General features: G+C 38.8%; 1 protein-coding gene across 1 annotated transcript in view; it reads left to right on the top strand.

Moving 5' to 3' along the window:
• The window catches only part of zdhhc8 (zinc finger DHHC-type containing 8), a 69,561-nt gene that overhangs the window by 35,673 nt on the left and 11,863 nt on the right, over positions 1–22,025 (top strand). Inside the window, exon 2 of the mRNA XM_004072857.4 lies at positions 19,455–19,576. Coding sequence (XP_004072905.1) covers positions 19,455–19,576 — 122 coding nt within the window. The remainder of the gene's footprint in view (positions 1–19,454; positions 19,577–22,025) is intronic.

Genomic DNA, 22,025 nt, shown 5'->3' on the forward strand with positions numbered 1-22,025 from the left:
ACTCCATAAAACACAGCCGATCGACACCAGCAGGGTTTCATAATCCACCTCTGACTGAGAGAACTTCACACTGCACCACCTAACACTTGGATTTCGTGCCTCACATCTCTTCCTGCAGATTTTAAGGGTTTGAATTCAAAAGAAAAAAAAAATCAAAATGTATTTTTGGGTCTTTGACTAGTCTGTACTAACTAGTCAAAGACCTGAAAAACATTTTTCGGTGATTTAAATTTATTGTTTGGTTATATTGGGACCAAAGGCATGTGGAGCATCCAAAAATTGTAACCAAGTCAGAGTAGAATCACAGCCAAATAATATCAAGAGTTCATAAAAATTCCAAAAAGTTAAAAATAATTATTTTGAAAAAGTAAATGAAGAAAAAGTTAAATAGGTATTAATAATTTGAACATATCTGATCCTAATGTCGGAAATATATACCGGTACATATTTTTTTAGATACAAAAATATATTTTATTTTCTAGATAAAAAATAATTTTATTCTTAACCACCACCAATAGGGACTAGACTAAAACTATTAGTTGTTTAATAACCCTGCTTTGTCATCATTCACTAAGTAAAAGAAAAACTTACCGGTATGTTGCTGAAAACTGTACAACCTTTTCAAAAAGTTAATTAATCAGATGTAACTGATTATATGTGGCTCATTATCCTCCACCTCTGGGCGTGTGTCTAATAGACTAACTATAAAGAATTTTAGGATTAATAAGCAAAGATTTTTTTTGTAATGTTTTAGTAGCTTTTTGGTGATTATTTAATTTATTGAGATGACCATACATAAAGGAGTCTGAATGGGATTTTTAGTCGATTTTCTGACCTCTGAGTTAATTTTGAGAAGATAATAAAGTGAACTCCCATAGGCTTCAGATGGCCACCCTGAGAGATATGTGCAGGACATGCACATGTGCAATCTGTCATGTAGCGTGACATCGCCCCGTCTGTTCAGGAATGCATGTTGATTCACAGCAGCCTCAGAGTGAATCCTGATGCTCCTGGAGTTTGTGATTAGATCACAGAAATCTGGGTTATGAGTTCAGAATTTACTGTGAAACTTCCACCTTTGTGTGTTTATGTCAAAAACACTTGGACTATGTGGGAATTCCTTCCTTTACCCACAAATCTGAAATCGAATTCTATGAAAGTTTAGTATTTTGTTTTATTTCCTTTTTTTTGGGTATTTTTTTTGGTAAATTGTTGTCAGATAATCTACTAGCCCACTCTAGTACAGGATTGTTTGTTTGGGAAGTCTTCAAACTAAAAGTACAGCTGATTATACTCCACCTACAACTGGTTAGCAAATATATTTATAGAGAAGTCAGAAATGTAACAGTCCAGTACCGCTTGTGGTGCTAAATGGTCCAAAATGGTCGTACTGTAGGTAAACACCAGCTGTTATCAGTTTGTCTCATTAGCATCCTGTGAAACCACCAGTTAGAACGTCAGCCGGAAGAAAATACTGCTTTGGTCGAAGCTGCATCGCATCTGCCAGAAAGAGAGTTTGTTTTTGTTTAAAATCATTCTGGTTTATGCTGAGCTATGGAAAAAAAAAGCTGGTCGTCTGACTCTCAGTAAGGCTGAGGATCACCAAAAAAAAATCCATTCTGTCCTGTTTCTGCTCTTAAATTAGTTTTGTTCGACGCTGATTTGTCTTTGGCTGCAATCTTCCTCTGCTTTGACTCCCAAACACTCAGGCGCAGGGAGAAAGATCTCCGCAACACCCTTAAGCGGATCAGACTTTACATATCGCGCCACAATTTCATTAAGTGTCACAATTTGCCAAGGCTGTCAGCACTGTAATAAACTCCCTAGTGCAGCCAGAGCAGATGGTTGACCACAGAGTCGAGGGAGAGATCCACAGGACACAAGGGAAACAGGCTTATGGTAGGAGCTTTAAAAAAAGACGACGTGTTTTGATATAAAAGTTTTCTTCAAATATTTCAATTAAACCATGAAAGAGATTTTTAAAAAGGCAAGTTTTTTGATCTTCTTTTGCTAAAGTGGATTTCATTAATTAATTACCAGAACTAAGCTTATATTTTTTCATTTCTAATTATTTTTTTTGACTATTTTTGTAATACTTCTCTGAGTGGTAAATACCCTGCTAGACTGCAGTTACAATGAATTTCAAAGGAAATGACTGATCTGAGCTAAGGCTAGTCGAAATTAGAATAAGTAATGTGTTTAAGCCGTTTCCTTGGGATTAGGTTGTTCTGTCACAGAATTATAACCTCTTTCACAAAAATGTTAATCAAACCGTTTTAGGTTTTCAAACTAAATTTTCAAAGTTTAATAGAAATAAGAGAAATAGAAGTTATTGGTTTAAATAAACATAAAAAAAACCAGTGTACCTTTAATGTTTTTACCAGTGGCTGAAAAACTTCACATCCTTTTATTTCTAACACAGAGTTTTCCAAAAATGGTCCAGAATATCCAGGGTTTTGATAAATCTTGCTAATTTTTGTGTGAATTGAGCATTTCCAGGATTTATTTTTATGTTGTTTAATCTCTAAATGCTGAAATATGAATACTTTTCAACATAAAAAGCCTCTAAATAGAAAATGCCTTGGTGGTTTTAAATTATTTAAGGGTAGCCGGATTTAAAGACTGGACTTAAAAAAAAAAAGAGTTTAAAAAATGGAAATGTTGAGTAAATCTCCCCAATATGGGAGAATTATTAATGCTCTCTTAAAAAAGAAAAAGAAAGGTTGACTCATCAAAGGGCTATTCTTAATCCTTAATGACTTGGCCATTCCATAATATTCCACTTCTTTGCTTTAATAAACTCCTGAGTAGCTTTGGCTGTATGTTTTGGGTCGTTGTCCATCTGTATTATGAAACGCCGCCCAATCAGTTTGTCTGCATTCATCTGGATCTGCGCACAGTATGTCTCTGAACACCTCAGAATTCATTGGGCTGCTTCTGTCCTGTGTCACGTCATTAATAAACACTAGTGTCCCAGTGCCACTAGCAGCCTTGCACGCCCAGACCATCACACTGCCTCCACAGTGTTTTACTGATAATGTAGTGTGCTTTGGATCATGAGCTTCTCCACGCCTTCTCCATACTTTTCTCTTGCCATCATTCCGGTAGAGGTTGATTTTGGTTTCATTTTTCCAAAGAATGTTTTTCCAGAACCCTGCTGGCTATTTTAGATGCTTTTTTTTTTAGCAAAGTCCAATCTAGCCTTCCTATTTTTGAGGCTTATGAGTGGCTTGCATCTTGCAGTGTACCCTCTGCATCTACTTTCATGCAGTCGTCTTTTCATGGCAGACTTGGATATTGATACGCCTACCTCCTGGAGAGTGTTGTTCACTTGGTTGGCTGTTGTGAACAGGTTCCTCTTCACTATAAAAAAAGATTCTGCCATCATCCACTACTGTTGTCTTCTGTAGACGTCCAGGTCTTTTTGCGTTGCTGAGTTCACCACTGCTTTCTTTCTTTCTCAGGATGTACCACACTGTTGATTTTGCCACTCCTAATACTGCAGCAATTTCTCGCATGGTTTTTCTCTGTTTTCTCAGCTAAATTAGTTGTTTTATTTAAAATTCACTGTGGTAATGTACAGAAACAAAATTAGAAAAAATGTGTTTCTGTCCAAATAATTATAGTCCTGACTGTAGATTATATACATAATACATAGTTTTAAAAATCTTGGATTTTATCGTGGCTAACGTACTTTTCTGAAAAAAGGGATCCTAATTATCCATGATAATTTTGTTGTTATACCATGAAATGTACAATTATTTTAATAAACGGCTCAACTAGCAGGGCTGAGGGACCCAAAAAACATTCATGCCTTCACAAATGTTTGTATTTCTGCCGAAATCATGACATTTATGTTTGCATTTTTCACATTGTTATCAAAGGAAATAATAAGATAAATGCTGTGTTTCATCCAGACAGTTGGAAAATCTGAAAGTGTTGTCTTAATGTAGACTGAAAGAATTTGTGTTGAAACTTATAGATACTTTTTTTATTGGACTCTTAATGTGAAGTGACCCACCGATGCAGCCCAATAGACTTTGACAGCACTCATGTCAATGTAGCCGGTGTTCAGAGTGAACGCTTCTAGCCATGTATGTGCCAGCGTGTAACTATGTTCTGACTGCGCATGTAAGGTAGGTCAGGCCAGTTTATTGACCCTTACCACCACTTTCTGTTCCTGTCTTTGTTCCTGCAGAACAGTGGTGGGATTCTGCCCTGTGCTGCCAGCCGCTGCGCCAAAAAGGAATCATTGTGTTGCTTTGTGGCTTCCCGGTAAATCAATGGGACTCTTTGTTCTGGGTGCAGCCTGTAGGATGCGGAGGCCCGTCCCGCACAGACATGTCGGGATTGCGGCTTGCTGAGCTCAGAGGTTGGAATGGTTGCTGAAGGAGGAGTGAGGTTTTACCTCTCACCTCACGTGTTGGAACCCCTCACAATGAACACTCTGCAAAGGTTCAGTTGTTAAGGTGGCATGCATACTTTCAGATAAGTTTTAAGACTCAGGAGTAGAACAAATAAAATCTGTCTTTTGACAATCAGCAATTAAGATGCAGATGTGAAGCAGCCACTGAGGAGTTCCTTCAGTCAGAGAAACAGATGGAGAAAGCACTCATGGGCAGAATGGAGATGAAGATAAATGAGGAGAAAAGATGGTATTGAATGAGAGTAGGGGAAAAAAGGTTTCTCTTTAGGGGTATTGAGTGAAAGTCCCTGCTTTAAGGGTGGAAGGAAAGGTTGGCTTTAGTTAAAGGACGCATATTTTTTAACCCTTTCAAATCAAATCAAATCAAACTTTATTTATAAAATAGCGCTTCTCATGCACTTTGTGCAGCTCGAAGCGCTTTAACACTAAAAACAGTAAACACACAACATTACAATAAAAACCCCAACCCACCCTTCACCCTTCCCACTCCCCTCCATTAAACCACATGACCCATGGCTCCCACGTACAATGAAATATGACTATGTAACTGTAAAAGAATAAATAAATAAACAAACAAACAAACAAGTATGGCTTGGCTCTGCTGTGAGGAAACAGTATCTGGGAATCCTTTCATACCAGGAGCCAGCCTGGCCACCGGAACATCGCCACAGTGCCCACCCAGACCGGGTCAACACCGGGGTCCCCCTCACAGCCAAAAGCTGTAAAATTAGACCCCAGCCGCCCCAGCAAGGGCAACAACTGCAGCAACAACCGCTGACCAAGCCGGCAATCCCTGGAGGAAAAGATCCCCTCAAGAAACACTGGGGCTAAAATCATAAGATGCTAAAATTAAAAACATAAAAAAGAAAGAAAAAAAAAACAACATAAAATTGAAAATAAGATGCGTAAAATTAAAATAAATACATAAAATAGCCTATACTAAAACTAATAGAATAAATTAGCAGTTAAAATCAACTAAAAGCTAAATTAAAAAGGTGGGTCTTGAGCCTCTTCTTAAAAACCTCTACTGTCTCTGCGGCTCTGCCTGAGGCTCTCCGGAAGGCCGTTCCACAGGCGAGGACCATAATGGCAGAACGAAGCCTCACCATAAGTTTTGGTCCTCACCTTGGGAACAACTAAGAGGCCAGCACCGGAGGACCTCAAGGTCCGCGAGGGCTCATATTTTAAAAGAATATCATTTAAATAAGAAGGCCCAAGACCATAAAAACATTTATAAACCATTAAAAGAATCTTAAAACCAATCCTGAAACGCATAGGGAGCCAATGCAGCGATTTTAAAACCGGTGTAATGTGTTCTCGCCCTCTGGTCCTTGTCAGAACTCGTGCCGCTGAGTTCTGTAGAAGTTGTAAGTTTGAAAGAGACTTTTTGGGTAAACCAGAGAGCAGGGCATTACAATAATCTAAACGACTGAAAATAAAAGCATGCATTAGTACCTCTGTGCTGGCAAGAGAGAGGAACGGGCGGACTCTGGCAATGTTTTTGAGATGATAAAATCCTGTCTTAACGACATTTTTAATGTGTGGGATAAAATTTAGCTCAGAGTCAAAAAGTACGCCCAGGTTTCTCACAAATTAAGAAGGTTTAAAATTATGAAGATGTGGTAAAATCATCTCTCTCTTGTCTTCAGAACCGATGATTAAAACTTCAGTTTTGTCCTGGTTGAGCTGTAAGAAATTTTCTGCCATCCACAACTTTATATCTAAAATGCAGTTTAAAAGAGTGTTGACAGGTTCAAGGTCATCAGGAGACACGGCGATGTAAAGCTGTGTATCATCAGCATAGCTGTGAAAGTCAACGCCGTGTCTCCTGATGACCTCCCCAAGAGGCAACATATACAAATTAAAAAGTATTGACCCTAAAATCGACCCTTGGGGAACCCCACAACTTATTTCGTGGATTCTTGAAGAGCACGTATCCATACTTACATAAAAGTGTCGATCTGTCAGGTAAGAGTAAAACCACTTAAGAACATTTCCAGAGAGGCCCACTAGACTACTAAGTCTGTCTAATAAAATCTGGTGATCTACTGTATCAAAAGCGGCACTAAGATCCAGCAGCACCAGAACAGAAAGTTTCTGTGAGTCGTAGTTTAATCTTAGATCATTAACGATCTTTAAAAGAGCCGTCTCTGTACTGTGGTTTTTCCTAAAACCAGACTGATATTTTTCTAAAATTTTTTGGGCATTTAAAAACTCATGCAGTTGAGTAGCGACACTTTTTTCTATTATTTTACTTAAAAATGGTAAGTTGGATACGGGTCTATAGTTATCCAGATTTTTTGGATCTAATTGACTCTTCTTCAGAAGGGGCCTCACCACCGCCATCTTACAGGCAGAGGGGAAGACCCCCGTCTGAAGAGAGCAATTTACTATATTTAAAAGCTCTGACTCAAAGAATCCATAAAATGTTTTAAAAAGTGAAGTGGGAATGGGATCTAAAAGGCAGGTTGTAGTGTTTACTTGGGATACAACTCGACCAAGCATCTCTGCATCAACCAGGACAAAACTCCCCAGTGTTTCTTCTGGTAAAAACAATGCTGGTGGTCTGTTAAGATCCGTGTTTTGCATAGATGACATGTTTGATCTTATAGCATTGATTTTACCCATGAAGTGGTCTGCAACACTGGAGATGTCGCTGCTGCCGTTCTGCTGACTTTGCACTACAGCTTAGCGCTGATAGTATTAGTTAAGTGTTGCATATCGGCGCAAAGCCGCTTTTCTCTGTCAGTATCAGCTGACTTACATTTAATATGTAAACATTTCACCACTGGAGCTAAAGCTCCCAGGTTTAAAGGTTAAAGTTATTTCTTTGCACCATTTTTTTTCCAACAAACATTAATCATTTTATAATTTTGGAATTCCTTTGCTATTTCTACCTACTTTGATACTTATCCACAATTTTAGCATCAAACTACATCTTAATGTTAGATATGCCAATGTTAGCATTTTGCTGTTGTTGCTGATTTTACAGAGGAGCTGTGGATCCAACAAGTCCACATGACACACTCAATTTTTCATAAGCTGTGTGATGATGTGGGACCTCTTGTGGCGCCCGCTGTGCAACGCCAGAGACAGCCAGTGGTATCTTGTTGTTAGTCATGTGGCTCATTTAGTTTGAAAAACGTCTTTCCATTGCAGTTTTGCCAAATATGTCAATTTTGATATGACTCAAAAACCACCTCCTCCATGCGATAAATGCAAGATTTTGCAAAATTGTCGTGTTTCCGTTATTTGTTGTTGTTTTATGTTGAAAAGAGATGTTTTCTTTGGAGGAGGTGATGTATGTTACACTATTTTCATTCCCCTTTGGTGTTCCTTGTGTGCATGCCAGTTACATGACGTAAGATGACAAATGGACTTCTTTATATGTGAATGAAAAGGACAGAATAAAGTAGCGGCCCTCCATACCTAAACGTGTCTCTGAACTCCTTATTTTACCATTGAAACTCTGCATTACCGACACCGAACCCTGGAAAGACAATAATTTGGTTTTAAATCGTCGAAAGGTTCAGAATCTTTGTTTGTGAAACCTATCTACAAATAAAGCTTCACAAAATGCTCCACATCTTTCATCTTTGAGAATGACTCAGATAAGCAGACAACCTTTGTGGGGTTTTTTTCTCTTAAATTTATGGCTTTTTTTTCTCGTTATCTTAAGTGTTCTTAAAGTCGTGTACTTACAACTTTTACACACGTAACTTTATGAGAAAGTCATAAATTTAGCCTGTGACTTATAAAGTCATAAATATACAAATTTAGACTTGTGATTTTACTGTCATGACTTTTTTCTCATAAATCTACGTATTTTGATTTGTAATTAAAAAAAAAAAAAGTTTTTTGTTTGTAAACTTTCCCTAAAACATTTTGTAAGTCATTGATAAAAGCTGATTCACAAATTAAGCATTGATGATAAAAGTTATTGATTTGTCTCTTAAAAGTTTTTTTTTTCCACTAAAAACCAGCTTCCTCTCTCTCTCTCTCTCTCTCTCTCTCTCTCTCTCTATCTCTCAATCTCTCCATCTATCTAGATATATGTATATATCTATATATATATATAGATAGATAAAAGGGCCTCTGTTTTACTAATAAAGTAAGACGCTAAAACGATATTCTAGATAGGATTTTTGTTTAAAAATATCAAATTGTTTTAATATAAGAATTAGAAAATGGTGTTAATGCACTTTTCGCTGTACATAAAGATTCACAATTACCTCTTCACATTTCATTCACAATTTATCATTTTTTGCTCCAAATGTAGGTTGAATTTTTTTCTAAGAAGTTACATACCTTCAAAATGTATTTGATTGAACATTCTATCAAAGCTGCAAAGATGGAAGACAAAGAAGAAAGTTTAGGACGATTGAAGTCTCTTTTAATTGTGATCTAGCATGTTTCCCCTCAAGGTTTTTTATATGTGGCAAAAACCATTTTTAAATTAAAAAAATAATGCTGTCTTTGCTTATCCCCTAAAATAAAAGTCGGAGCAGCAATTAAGAATCCTTGGTAGTCTGTTGCACAGTCATGCAAGAACAAAGTTTGATTTGATTTGATTTCATATATTTTAGAAAGAGAGGTCATGTACTCTAGATTCAGTTTGAGTTTAAAAAGGGCTCTTACTTTGAAAAGCCTGTGAGGCAGCAGTGTTTCATTAAGCCACCTGCACAAAGCCATCTTGTCCAGAACAGAAATCGTGCATATACCACAAATCTTAGCTTATACTAAGTCATATATTTTCCGGCATTAAACTTGGCAAACAAGGACAAGTTTATTCTACCTTTTTCATGACTTTTGACCCTGATCTGTGTGGCCCCAGATCCTTAGTTGAAACAAACACTGGGGCAGACACTATGATCTTAGGTTTACTTAAAGTTACTCCAACTGCTGTAGAGGCTCATAATCATTTTTACAAATCTCATTTGTAATATTCCATTTTTTTTCTCCAATTTTTAAACTGAGCTCTACCAGCAGCTGCCAGTTTAAAGACAAACATGATGCAGAATATTCACCAAATCCATCATAGCATGTTCACAAAAACTTGAAAAAAGGTTATGGGAAAAGGTTTTATGCAGACACCTACAAAAAAAATTCAATTAAATTCCCAAATGATAAAAATTAGTTTTCAAAATTGCAGGAAAGTGAGCCATTACGTGTGACACATTTGGGGTGCATCACCACCTCACTGTATTTTATTACCATTTGTCTTTCGAGTCATCGGTCTCTGCCGTCCTCCCCGCAGCCAGTGGCTGCACGAGTACATTAAACTGATTGATGAACGCTTCATTAGGCTGATGGGCTCTGCAGGGGCAGAAAAACATCCGCCAACCAAACAGGATCTCAAATACAAGCAGAATAATAAAGTGGCTCGACGGCAGCTGCATCAGCAGTTTGACATGAACAATTTTCCCGATGTTGGGGAAACAGTGTAATGTATATGAGCCCTGGGGGTGCTCAGTTAACTCCATATTTGTGCTCTTTTTTTATATTAATTGGATTTGGGAGAATAGCAAGTTTAGGCTTTCAAAATGTGTTTCCCACCCGAATTCATCAGTGGGTGTCATACTAAATAGAACCAGAGAGAAAAAGAGCAGTTAATCTGTAGAAGGGGAACTTTATTTACTCTGCTAAGGACAGCTTTTTGTTGTTTATGTCCCAGAAAAAATCTGCAATTTTGTCTGATAATATTACGTTTTTGTATCATTGGGTACCTATTTAGTTGTTTTTTGTTTGTTTTTTTGCTTGTCATGTTAGCGATTGAACGTCCTAAACATCTCCAGATGGTTTCTGCTGCAAGCTAAGACGACTCCTGTTCTCTGGAGAAGAGCCTGACTATGTTTGTGTGATTGAGTTCAATCTTGGCTTCCTGCAGGAAGCCAGAGGAGAATTGGCCTGACCTCTGCAGCGTGGAGCGAGCTGCTTGTAGATGGCGCTGGCAGATAGAGAGCCCAAACAGTCAAAGCTGTGTTGAAGCGGGTGGAGACGCCTCATGGTGAGAGGTCATTGTGCTTTGAGGCACGGGTAGTAAGGTCCAACAACTTCTTAGCTTCCTGCAAACTCTGTCAGGCCTCTGAGGTGATGTAGCTTCATCCACACATGGCTGTGAGTTGATGTGTCTCCTGCTGGATTTCTGGACATAGAACATGGACATAGGTTCCTTTTCAGCTATTCCTTTCTTTCTTTCTTTCTTTCTTTCTTTTTTCTCTCTTTTCTATTGGTCTTTGGTATATGAAAACATTACGTTTAGATAGAGGTTTCAATAGTATCTCACACTACTCTGTCTTCAATTTGTTTTCTTGTGTAAAGCTACTTTCATCTCACCTGATGAAAAAAAAAAAAACTTTTTAATATGCCTGACTTTGCAAGCAAACGAGAATAAAATGTGGACAAGAAAATTTGATTTAAAAAACAAACATATTTTCTTGCCCAAAACTTTAGCTGCATACATGGTACAGAATTGATGTGCTACATTACATATTACCAAAGTTATTAAAATAATGATCAATGAAATCAATCTTCACTTAGAAATTGCAATATTGAATCCAAGAACCCCTTTTTCGCTTTTGCTTTCAAAAGTCTCACATTCATGTTTCTGCGATCGTTTTCGGGGTCTATGTACAAAACCTGTGGCCATTAAACACATGTTGAAAGTTATATCAGGATGAACTTTGACCAATCAGGGACTCAGATTTGGTAGTGACTTATAGGTGCCATTTCCTTTAACTCATGGAAGTGCTTACCATTTGAAAATGGATTTTGAAGGAGCAGTTAATAAATACGGTTTGTGCCTGGCTGGAATTATATGACAGTAAGTATTTAATATATATTGGAATAGAGCTGTGAAAGAAAAAGCCTGGAGCAGGTTTCACAAGATTCGCACTGCTTCAACCTTTCGCACTGAGCCTCTTCCAACTGTAGGTGGCGGAGATGTCAACAGTCAAGTGTGAACAGCATATGCTAAACGTGCCACGTGTGAACTCAACATTAAAAGAACAACAGTATCTCCTTTTGTGTATTATTCCGGTAGAAAAAGGTTTTATTTTAGTTACTGTTATTTAATGTATGAAATCCTCATTTTAATCATGAATGTATATATGTATATATAACTGAAGCCGAGGTAGGCTGTGTAAAAGCGTCCTGCTGATGCTGGTCATTAACCTGCTCGCATTCTGCTTTTGGAGGCGTCCTAACATTTGTTCTAAAGCAGCCAACGTTGTTTCATTAATCACTCAGGCTCAAGCTGATCTCACAAGACTTTGATTGGTATAAGAGCAGTTATGACCGATGCAACATTCACACCGTGCATGTGTTGTGCATTCAACAATGTGCTCTACTCAGTTTCATGAACGCACAACTTTTATATCTTGTAAATCTCCTTCAAGGAGGCCATTTAAACCAGCACACTGCATGTTGCAGAAGATGATACTCTACCAGGGCATCAATCTTCATGGTCCTTCCAACCCATTGACCCCTACGATCTCGCTTTCATACGATCTCCCTTTCATTGGCAAGATTTGGATTTATTGTAGAACATAGCAGTCCTTCACATATTAAGGTTACAGTGCATGTGTGGGTCACTACTAGCACAAATGGGCCGGACTTCTGCCACCCTATAAAACCAGAAATTGTCTGCATGGAGTCTGTTCCAGACTGTCTGGGCAGACATCCATCTGCAATCCTCTGAGCTTTCAGTACAAATCTGTGGAAGACTGCTTATGTGCTGAGTAAACGAACAAACTTCCTTCTTTGGGTGCTGTTTCTCTGGCATGTCTCCAAGGTTGGAGTTCAGTTTGGCTTCTTTGGTTTCTGTGACATCAGTTTGAAATTGCCTTCTCATGTGGGCCTGTTTTTTTCATATCAGCCCTACAGGGAACGCCAGAGCAAAGATTAACCACTTCCTGTACCTTCAGGTGCTCACAATCAAGTGACAAGATTACCACATGATTGTGAGCACCTGGAGCTTCAGGAAGCTCAAAACCAGTTATAGCTACAGCAGAAAAGGCAATTCAGCATCAGTAGAGTGTTTTTTTTCTTTTTTTTTACATTAAAACCTGCTTATGCCAAAAATATATGTTCTTTTGTGATGTGGCACCATTTAGGAAGAAAAACACCATCCAGCCTAGAATCCTTAGTACACCAACTATAATTTACTAAAAGCAAACTTTATTTTTTGTTTTGTTATTCCCTTTTAATGAAAGGGTTATGTGTGAGATCTAGATGAATGTTGGTGCTGTCTTAAATGTTCATGCCCCTGTCTGGTAACCTGAACACAGACCATGCTAAACAACTGTCGCCTTTTGGAGTCATAAGTCGTGGCGCTTTTGGGACAGGGCACACTGGGGAAAGCTGGGAAATTCCACTTCTGCAGCCATTGCTTTGTCTCCTTACATTTCAACCTAGCAACCTAGTGAGCACCACCAACATTTGCGAGTGTTGGTGAAATCTATCCTCTTATCTGCTACCTGACCAATCGTCAAAGCCAGCATCTATGCTTTCATGCATCCAAATGTGCAAAACCATAATATACATTTGTGCTTACAAATATCAGCAACAGCAGTGTTGGCAGAAGTTTGCAGCCATTCTTATACACACACATATGTTACTGCACTTGCTAAACCACAGTGTCTTTGGCCTCATAAGCCTCATTTGTTCCAGCTGACCCATGCTCTGGTTTTCAGTTTCCCAGAGGGGGGAAGCTGGGGAAATAAAGGCAACATGTGTGTCATCTCCCCTTGGCCTGGGATTGACACTACTAACCCAGGCCTCGGAGTACGCAGTGGCTGGGAAAGCTTGTGCCTGGGTGAGCTTTCTCCTCCCAGATTGTTGACAACTGTCTGTGCTAGGATTAGGAAAAAAATGTACCCGTTTTTGGGAGATTTTCTAAGATTAAAAAAGGTTGCGTTCTTGATTTGTCTGGTTTTTACCAAGGAGATAAAGATGAAAAACCTTCTGTGTCATTATTTCTACATTACTCTGAATTGGTGGGAGTGTGAAGGAAAGAGTGATAAAGCAAAACTCTCCTTTCTGCATCCACGCATGCGTGCCAACACATTCCTCTCCCGTGAGGCTAATGTGTCTGACTGATCAGTGATGTCCATCTGCTCAGTCTCGATATTTATCCACATTTAGAAGTGATACTGCGGGGAACGATCTCAAAACTGTGTCTTTATTACATTTAGCCTTTTCTGGAGTGACTAATTAAATAACTCACGGTTCCCAATCAAAATGTTTATCTTAAAGGTAGACTTGGATCTATTCCCATAAAATAAAAGCTCACTTACAGAGTTTGTTGTTCTTCTTCTTGCTTTGCATCATTTTTCCTTGAACCTTCATTATCAAAGTAATAATAATAATGATAATAATAAACTTTATTTGTATAGTACCTTTCAAAATAAAAGTCACAAAGTGCTTTACAGTAAAACACAGGAGAAAAGCAATTTTAAAATGATAGGTTTTCAGCTGCTTTTTAAAAGAAAACACTGATTTCACAGATCTATGGCTGAGAGGAAGGTAGTTCCAGCACTGCAGAAACAGTAATAATTCTAAAAACAGTAGAAAAAGATGACGAAGAAGAGGCCCCTCCCTTCTCATCTAATGTAAACACCTTCTGCTAAAAGCGTATTATTGAATGCGTCACATGCCCGGTGTGAATGTAGCTTAAGGCCAAAGTAAGTGTTCTTTTTTGAACCAATCGCAGGTTTGATGTCAATTCTAGTCTCCAATTATTCTATGTTGATTTAGGAGAGAAACAATATTCGCAGCCTTAACTCATGTAGTGTTGCCTTCAAGTTTGATGAGGAAACAGAGAGAATTTTCTGCATGTGTGTGAAACTGCTCCATGCCTGGAGCAACCATCACCTCCGCCTCTGCAGACCTGCCTGCACCATGTGTAGAATACTAAATGGCAGGGCCTCAGGATTTGGTTTGCATCAAGGAATTGGCAGGTCCTGGTAGCAGTGAGCAGTGAGCGACGCTCCCATTAAGCAGTTCTATGAGGAGTATGAGGAGTTGGATTAAACTGGAGAGTTGAGATGGAAGTGGAAAAGTAGGCAAGGCAAGGCAAGTTTATTTGTATAGCACAATTCGTACACAAAGTAATTCAAGGTGCTTCACAAAACAGAAAAATGCATTAAAATCACAATACATCATAAAAATAATCAACGTAAAATTTACTTTAAAAGAAAAGAAAAAAAATATTGAAAATTGATTTAAAAATAAAGGAAGGAAAGGAAGGAAAAGTGCAGGTAGGACCTTTCAGTCATATACACGGCTAAACAGAAATGTTTTAAGTCTAGATTTGAACATGAACACAGAAGAGGCCTGTCTTACGACTTCAGGGAGGCTGAAGTCGACCGCAGTGCATGGAAGGTAAAGTTCTGATGGATTTTAAAAGAAGTTGGAATAAATGTGAGGAAACTTTCATCAAATCTATTATTTTACATGTCCTGGTGAGGATAAGAGAAACCTTCCCAACTGATTCAGCATCACCAGGTCTGAGAATGCTTTCTGTGTGAAATTAGACTTCCTGTTGGTGTCCCACTCTGCTCACACTTAATGACACAATATTTTGCCTTTCTGTCTATGACTTGCATGTGACTGAACATATCTGGAACTCCTGTCTGTTTTCTAGCATGTAAGCATGACATATGGGTTAATCATGTTCTAGTCTGCTAATCGTTTCGTCTACAATGTCTTTCACCAACAAGCAGATCTAATACAGATGGAGGGTTCAGTCTGTCCGAAAGAGAAAAGAATTCGTGCAAGACTTTTTTTTAGCTAAATCTAGAAAAGAAAACTGGTATAAATAAAAATGAATGTTACTTATACATTTGTTTTACCTAAAAAGAAAATCTAATATTTCAATAAATCTCAAATGCGTCATATCTATCTGTCCATCCATGAGTTTTCTGAACCTGCTGAATCCCTTTCGGGATCACAGGGCTGCCAGAGCCGACTCAGCTACTGCTGTGCAAGTCAGTTTGTTGCAGGACCACACACTTAACCCAATTTAGAGAAACCTATTAACCTGTGAAGCATGTTTTTGGACTGTGGGAGGAAACCGGAGTGCTGGGAGAAAAACCGCACATGCACAAGGAGAACATGCAAACTCAACACAGAAAGGTCCAAGCCGGGATTTGAACGGGGGCCTTCTCACTTTGAGACGAGAGTGCTTTAGAATGCATTTTTACACAAAAACACTATTCACTGTTAAGCAGATACATTTGTAAACCATTGCAGCAGAAGAAGTCAAAGCTTTTAAATTCAGCAAAGGCAGGCCTAACTTTTTTTTAAAGAAATGGAACAGATGTTGGAGTCTTTGGAAACAGATGTTTTACATCTTTTGTCAAGCAAAGGAACACTCTGAGTCATCCTTGTCCCCTTTAATTTTCTGTGTCAATGATCAAAACGTCCACATAATAGTTGTACACATGACCATTCTGCAACAACCAGATTAAATTGATTTTGAGGTAATCTGATAGGCTTGCTGTAAATTTGAGAAAAAATAAATAGCCTTATTCCAAAATATGTCTGCATTCCTTTTAAATGCTCCAAGTGAAAAAGCTCCCTGGATTGATTCTACTCTCTCTTTGATGCTTGTTCAGACTCCGCTCTGAGAGACAAAAGAACAGACGAAAGCAGCTTCAAAGAGGAGCTTTTTCTGCTCCTCTTTTTGCTCCAATCCAAGCGGGCAAATGAAAGGCGAAAGTATTTGGAAAGTCGAATAGTTTGGAGATGCTTTTAGAAGTCTTTCGTCTCTTCAGACCAACTGAGATGCAGGAGTTTTTCAGGTTGTTGAGGCGTCGTGTCTGATGATAAACTTCACAAATATAATGCTGTTCAGGAAAAGCTTCTCATTTTAGAACGGGATGCGACATGCTGCAGCACCTCTCAAACACATCCAATCTTCCTCAATTTCTTTCTTAAACTGTTTGATTTCACCTCAATCTTCTTTCTCTCTATATTCTAGACTACACACATCAGCCATTTTGTTAGGTGCACCTTGCTAGTACCAGGTTGGACCTATTTTGACTTCAGAACGGCCTTAATCCTTTGCGGCATATATTTAACATAGTACTGGAACATTCCTCAGAGAGTTTGGTCCATATTGACTTGATAGCATCACACGGTTGCTGCAGATTTGTCGGCTGCACATCCATGATCCACCACATCCCAAAGGTTCTCTTATTAGGTTCAGATCTGGTGATTGTGGAGGCCATTTGAATCCAGTGAATTCACTGTCATTTTACAAGAAACCAGTGTGAGCCATCAGAACATGGTATACTGTGGTCAGAAAGGAATGGACATGGTCAGCAACAATACTCAGGTAGGTTGTGGCATTGGAACCATGCTCAGTTGGTACTAAGGGACCCAAAAAATGGAGAAAAAAAACGTCCCCCACACCATTATACCACCACCAGCTTGAACCATTGATACAAGGCAGGATGGATCCATGCTGTCATGTTGAAACCAAATTTTGACTCTACTACACTCATCAGCCATTTTATTAGGGGCACCTTGACGCAGTAGAAACAAAGACTCATCAGACCAGGCGACATTTTTCTATTCTTCTATTGTCCAATTTTGTCTAGCCTGTGTGAATTAATAATAATAATAATTGATACTTTATTTATCCCGCAATGGGGAAATTCTTCTCCACATTTTGACCCAGTGGTGAGCTTCAGGCTAGCCGCGCTTTGGGGGTGACAGCTGGCTGGGGAGAGTGGGGATCGATCTGCCAACCATTCGGTTTTTGGACGACCTGCTCTACCGCCTGAGCTAAACTGCTGCCCCTTTTGTAGCCTCAATTTCCTGCTCTTAGCTCTCACTCTTCTTCTGCTGTAGCTCATCTGCCTAAAGGTTGGACGTGTTGTGCGTTCAGAGATGCTTATTTGCTGATCTTGTTGTAACCAGCAGTTTTTTGAGTTACTGTTACTGTTGCCTTTCTATTAGCTAGAACTGGTCTGGCCAGTCTCCTCCGACCTCTGGCATCAACAAGGCATTTCCGCCCACAGAACTGCCACTTACTGGACATTTTCTCTTTTTCTGACCATTTTCTGTAAACCCTAGAAATGCTTGTGCGTGAAAATCCCAGTAGATCAGCAGTTTCTGAAATACTCAGACCAGCCTGTCTGGCACCAAGAACCATGCCCCATTCAAAGTCACTTCAGTCACCTATCTTCACCATTCTGATGCTTGGTTAGAACTGCAGCAGATCATCTTGTTCATGTCTGCATGCCTAAATGCATTGAGTTGCTGCCTTGTGATTGGCTGATTAGAAATTTGTGTTAATGAGGAGTTGGACTGGTGTGTCTAATAAAGTACTAAAGTGGCCAGTGAGAGTAGTTGCAAATGAGACTTTAGATGATTGAAGCAACAATGGAAAATCCTTCAACAAAAGCAGAAATCCAATTTGTTAAAAAAAACCTGAATATTTCTCTTATAAAATCTAAAATAATATAAAACCGATCACCAAATTAGAAACATAAATGGTAAAATACTCGAGGGGGTTTATAAATATTCTTTGTGTTTTGTGTTTTTTGATGAGCAAATTCTGGATTCAGTTTGACATAAGCAGGAATCAGGGTCTGACACTATCATCTGCACTCTAAAGTGCAAATGTGTCAGGAGTGTGAACAGCCTGGAGGCTGGTGTGAAGGTGTTTGCCTGTCTCTCACCACCAGACTGACTCCAGACGCGTCTGAAAATCTGTCGGGCCGAGGAGCAAAGCAGGATTAATTCCTCTTCATGTCCTGTGTCTACTTTGCTTCCTTTGTCTAAATCAGAAGATCCAATTTAAATTGATGTTCATGATGTTTGTTTTTCTTATTTTGGTTATCACTTTCTTAAATTTAGTTCAACTTCAGAACTTAAATTTAAAAGCTCCTGACATTATGTCTGTTGTGGCAACAGAATCTTGATGCAGACTTATTAACTAGATGAAGTTTGGTGTTTCGAGGCAGCAGTTTAAGTGGTCCAAACATCGTTTATGGGGATTTTGTGGTTACTTGTTACACATCTACAAAGTCTGCAGCTCTGCGTGTGATCTTAATTAAACTTTCTCTGACTGTGCTTCTTCACATTTTTTTAAATTCTGAAAAGTTGCCTAACATCAAAAGGATCTGAAATCGGTTAAGTTCAGTTACATATAATGGGTTAAAAACATATTTAACTCTGAAAAACAACAACATTTCTTATTGGAAATTGAGAGCTTCTCTTGCTATTTTGATATGACGACAGTATTTGGAGTTTACAGAATCTTTTTTTTTTATTTTTCCTAAATAAATTTGATTGTTGCAACTCCAAATCTGACATTAGAAATCAGAATTCTTAATTTTAAGACAGAATATCTGACTTATGTTAGAAGTAAATGTGACATTATGTGACTAAATTTCAATTGGTAAAGTTCTTGAAGATTGTCAAAAAAATAAATAATTGTACACAACTTCTCTCACTGCACACAAAACCTACTATAAATCAATTGTAGATAAAGTCAGAATTTTTTTTTTCATAGATTCTGTTGAAAAATAAATTCTTAATAACTAAATGAAAACAATTATCTCCGCCCATTATTCGTCATAAAGGTTGCTAGTGTTTTACAGTGATGTTGTAAAATCTGATCCATGCTAACCATCACATCCCTGAGGACTGGCGCTGATTAACTGTGTAAGAGGCTCAACCTTCACACTTCTCTGCACCACTAGTGGCTTTTTGCAGCCTGAGCTCTGAATTATTCAGCAAAGTATAAATGAGCTCTTGAATTTGGAGGAGCAGATATAGATTGACGATAATCTCTGTGCATGAGCACCAGGAATTGACTTTTTGATATCGGAACAGGCTGGAGAGGTCTGCTGGAAGCGTGTGCTGGCAAGCAGCCATGACTGAGGTTATTGTGTTGAAGTTACAAAAGTAAAAAAGAACAAGCGTAGGACTTCTATTAAAACATATTTGATCCAAATTTCACAATGATTTTTGGAAATCAGTCATAACTCAATCTTTTTGTGTGTGTCCACAGGTGCCCCTGGCTAGCAAAGGTGATCTCTCCTGCTGTGCCTTTCTACAATGGCCTCGTCTTTCTCTTTGTCTTGGCCAACTTCAGCATGGCAACCTTTATGGATCCTGGTGTTTACCCCAGAGGTTCGTACCCAAGTTACCCCAGCATTTCTCACCACATGCCTATTTCATCACAGCACCATAAACGGCCTACAGTACAAATCTATGAACCTTTACAATAGCCGCGTTTACATGGGCAAAAGTAATCGGAATGAACGCCTGATCGGAAAGAAAATGCGTCATGTAAACGCGCCGTTCGGAATACTCTGCCCCGGTCAGACTCATTCGGATCAGAATTTCTTTCCGATCGAGATAGGTGGGTTATACCGATCGTTTATCCGATCGTAGAGCATGTAAACGGTCATTCCGATCGTGTGTCACTGCTGCTCTGGTTTACGTCACGCATAGACGGTGTTTCGCTGAGAGAAAGCTTTGGAGCGCATACGGGACCGACCAGCTCTGCGGACACCCCGTGAAAAGCGCCGCTCCGCTCTCGCCCCGCTGGCTCTCCCCTCTCTTACACCCCTCACGGGGGAGATTCGGAGGAGGAGCGCTCACTCGGTCCACTGGCACCCGAGTGAGCAGAGCAGCTGGATTAATAATGTTGTGTCGGGGGGGGGGGGGGGGGGGGGGGGGGGGGTTACGTGTGCGTTTTGTTGTTTTGTTATGTGTGGGAGAATTCAGACTGCGAGCCGTCCCGCCGCTCTTGGTTAGCGGCTGCAGGACTCAGGAGGAACCGTGTTCGAACAGAGCTCGGGCCGCTAGCTCACAGAGTGGCTTTGGGGCGGTCTGTGTGAACTTTCAGAGCAGAAATAAATGTCGCTCAGTCCTTAGAAAGCTGCAGATTGCTGCGTTTCTCGCACGGTCCTGGATTTTGTGTCCATCCATCAGGCTAATGATGTTAGCCCGTGTTAGTCTGTCCTAAGCTTTCGTCCAGCTTAATTCTTCCACAAAAAAAGCACTGACCACACAGATTAAATATAACGACGAGCGAACAGGCAATTCATAATATTCATGACATTAATAAAAGCACGTTTGGAAGATCGTCTCGTATGTTACCGAGCTGCTGCATAAATGTCTGTGGAAGCGGTTTGTTTACAACGGGACCTATATCCGCATCCGGGTGATTTTTACACTACTGCGCATGCCCAAATGATTCATTCCGAACGAGAGTATGAGCCATGGGAACGTTTGTTCTAATCGGAAAGAGGTTTTCTGATCCCATGTGCACTGGTGAATTTTAACCCGACCATTGATCCGATCAAGATATTCTGCCCATGTAACCGCGGCTAATTGTCTTGTCTAACAGGCTGCTGTTGATGGTACTCTAAATGAACATTTGTCTTGAGGTTAACAGGATCCTTTAAGATGTCCAACTTTCTAAATTTAACTAAAATATTTAGAATTCACATGGTCTAAAGGTCAAAATCCAAACGTTGGTTCTCTGATTATTTACCTGGTCAGACTCATAAGCACATCTGCTGTACTGCTTGGAAGATACAACACTAATTGAATTGTATTATATTAACCTGGAAAATGTTCTATTTTTTTTCATTCTCCCCAAAATAAATTAGGTGGATGAAGTTCATTTTGTAAATGCAGAAAACAAGACTCTGAAAGTTTTGTTAGTTTACCCTAATTTACTCAATGTGAGCTAGATATGGATAAATGAACTGTGAAGAAAACTAATAAACTAATCAGAAAAAAACTTGGTGTCATTATATTATAGGCAGGGCTAGACAGAAAAATCCATAAATATGTTTTTACAAAGTAACATGAGCATCAAAGCCACACAAAATGCTATACAGGTGTCAAAGTAAATATGATTAAGGATAAATTGGCCATAAATGGATTCATATTGCCTTTTTAAAAGAGGTAATGGTATCAATGTTTTACAAATGGTTAGAAAAGAACCACAAAAGCTGCTTTAAGTGGTGTAGCTTTGATTAAAAATGCTCTCATTTGTGCGAAATGTAACAAATGACAAACATTATACTCCAAAAATAAATCACTAAACATTAGTTTGTAAGTTGTAAACTCATACAAACGTTTATTTTGAATCTTTTGATAATTTGTTTCATATTGAGGGCCACTGTATCATTCTATTACCACAGGCAAAATGCTACTCTGCCAAAATGCATGATTTGGAGGAACACTAATTGGGAAGTTGAAAAATCACAACAACAAAAAAAGCAAAAAAAAAGTCCAAAAATACATTTTGAGATATAAGTAAAAGAAAAATCATTTGCTTTAGAGAAAAATTAATTATTCTCTAACAGGATCAGTTTTCCTGTGTAAAAAATCTTAAACTGAAATGTGAAAGAGCTGTTCGTTAGCATTAGCTGTCACCAAATTGATTTCAACACAGCTCATTGCAGTTTCCAAAAACACTTTAAACCATGGAATTTGTGGAATTTGTGGGCAGAAAAAAGATTGACCAATTTCTAATAAGTCAATATATCTGGCATGATATAACATATCATTAGTATTTTATCAGGCTAGCTTTGCATAAAGCTAGCTAGTTTTGCAACCT

Source organism: Oryzias latipes, chromosome 9, assembly GCF_002234675.1.
Source record: "Oryzias latipes chromosome 9, ASM223467v1".
In the NCBI taxonomy this organism is placed as follows: Eukaryota; Metazoa; Chordata; class Actinopteri; order Beloniformes; family Adrianichthyidae; genus Oryzias; species Oryzias latipes.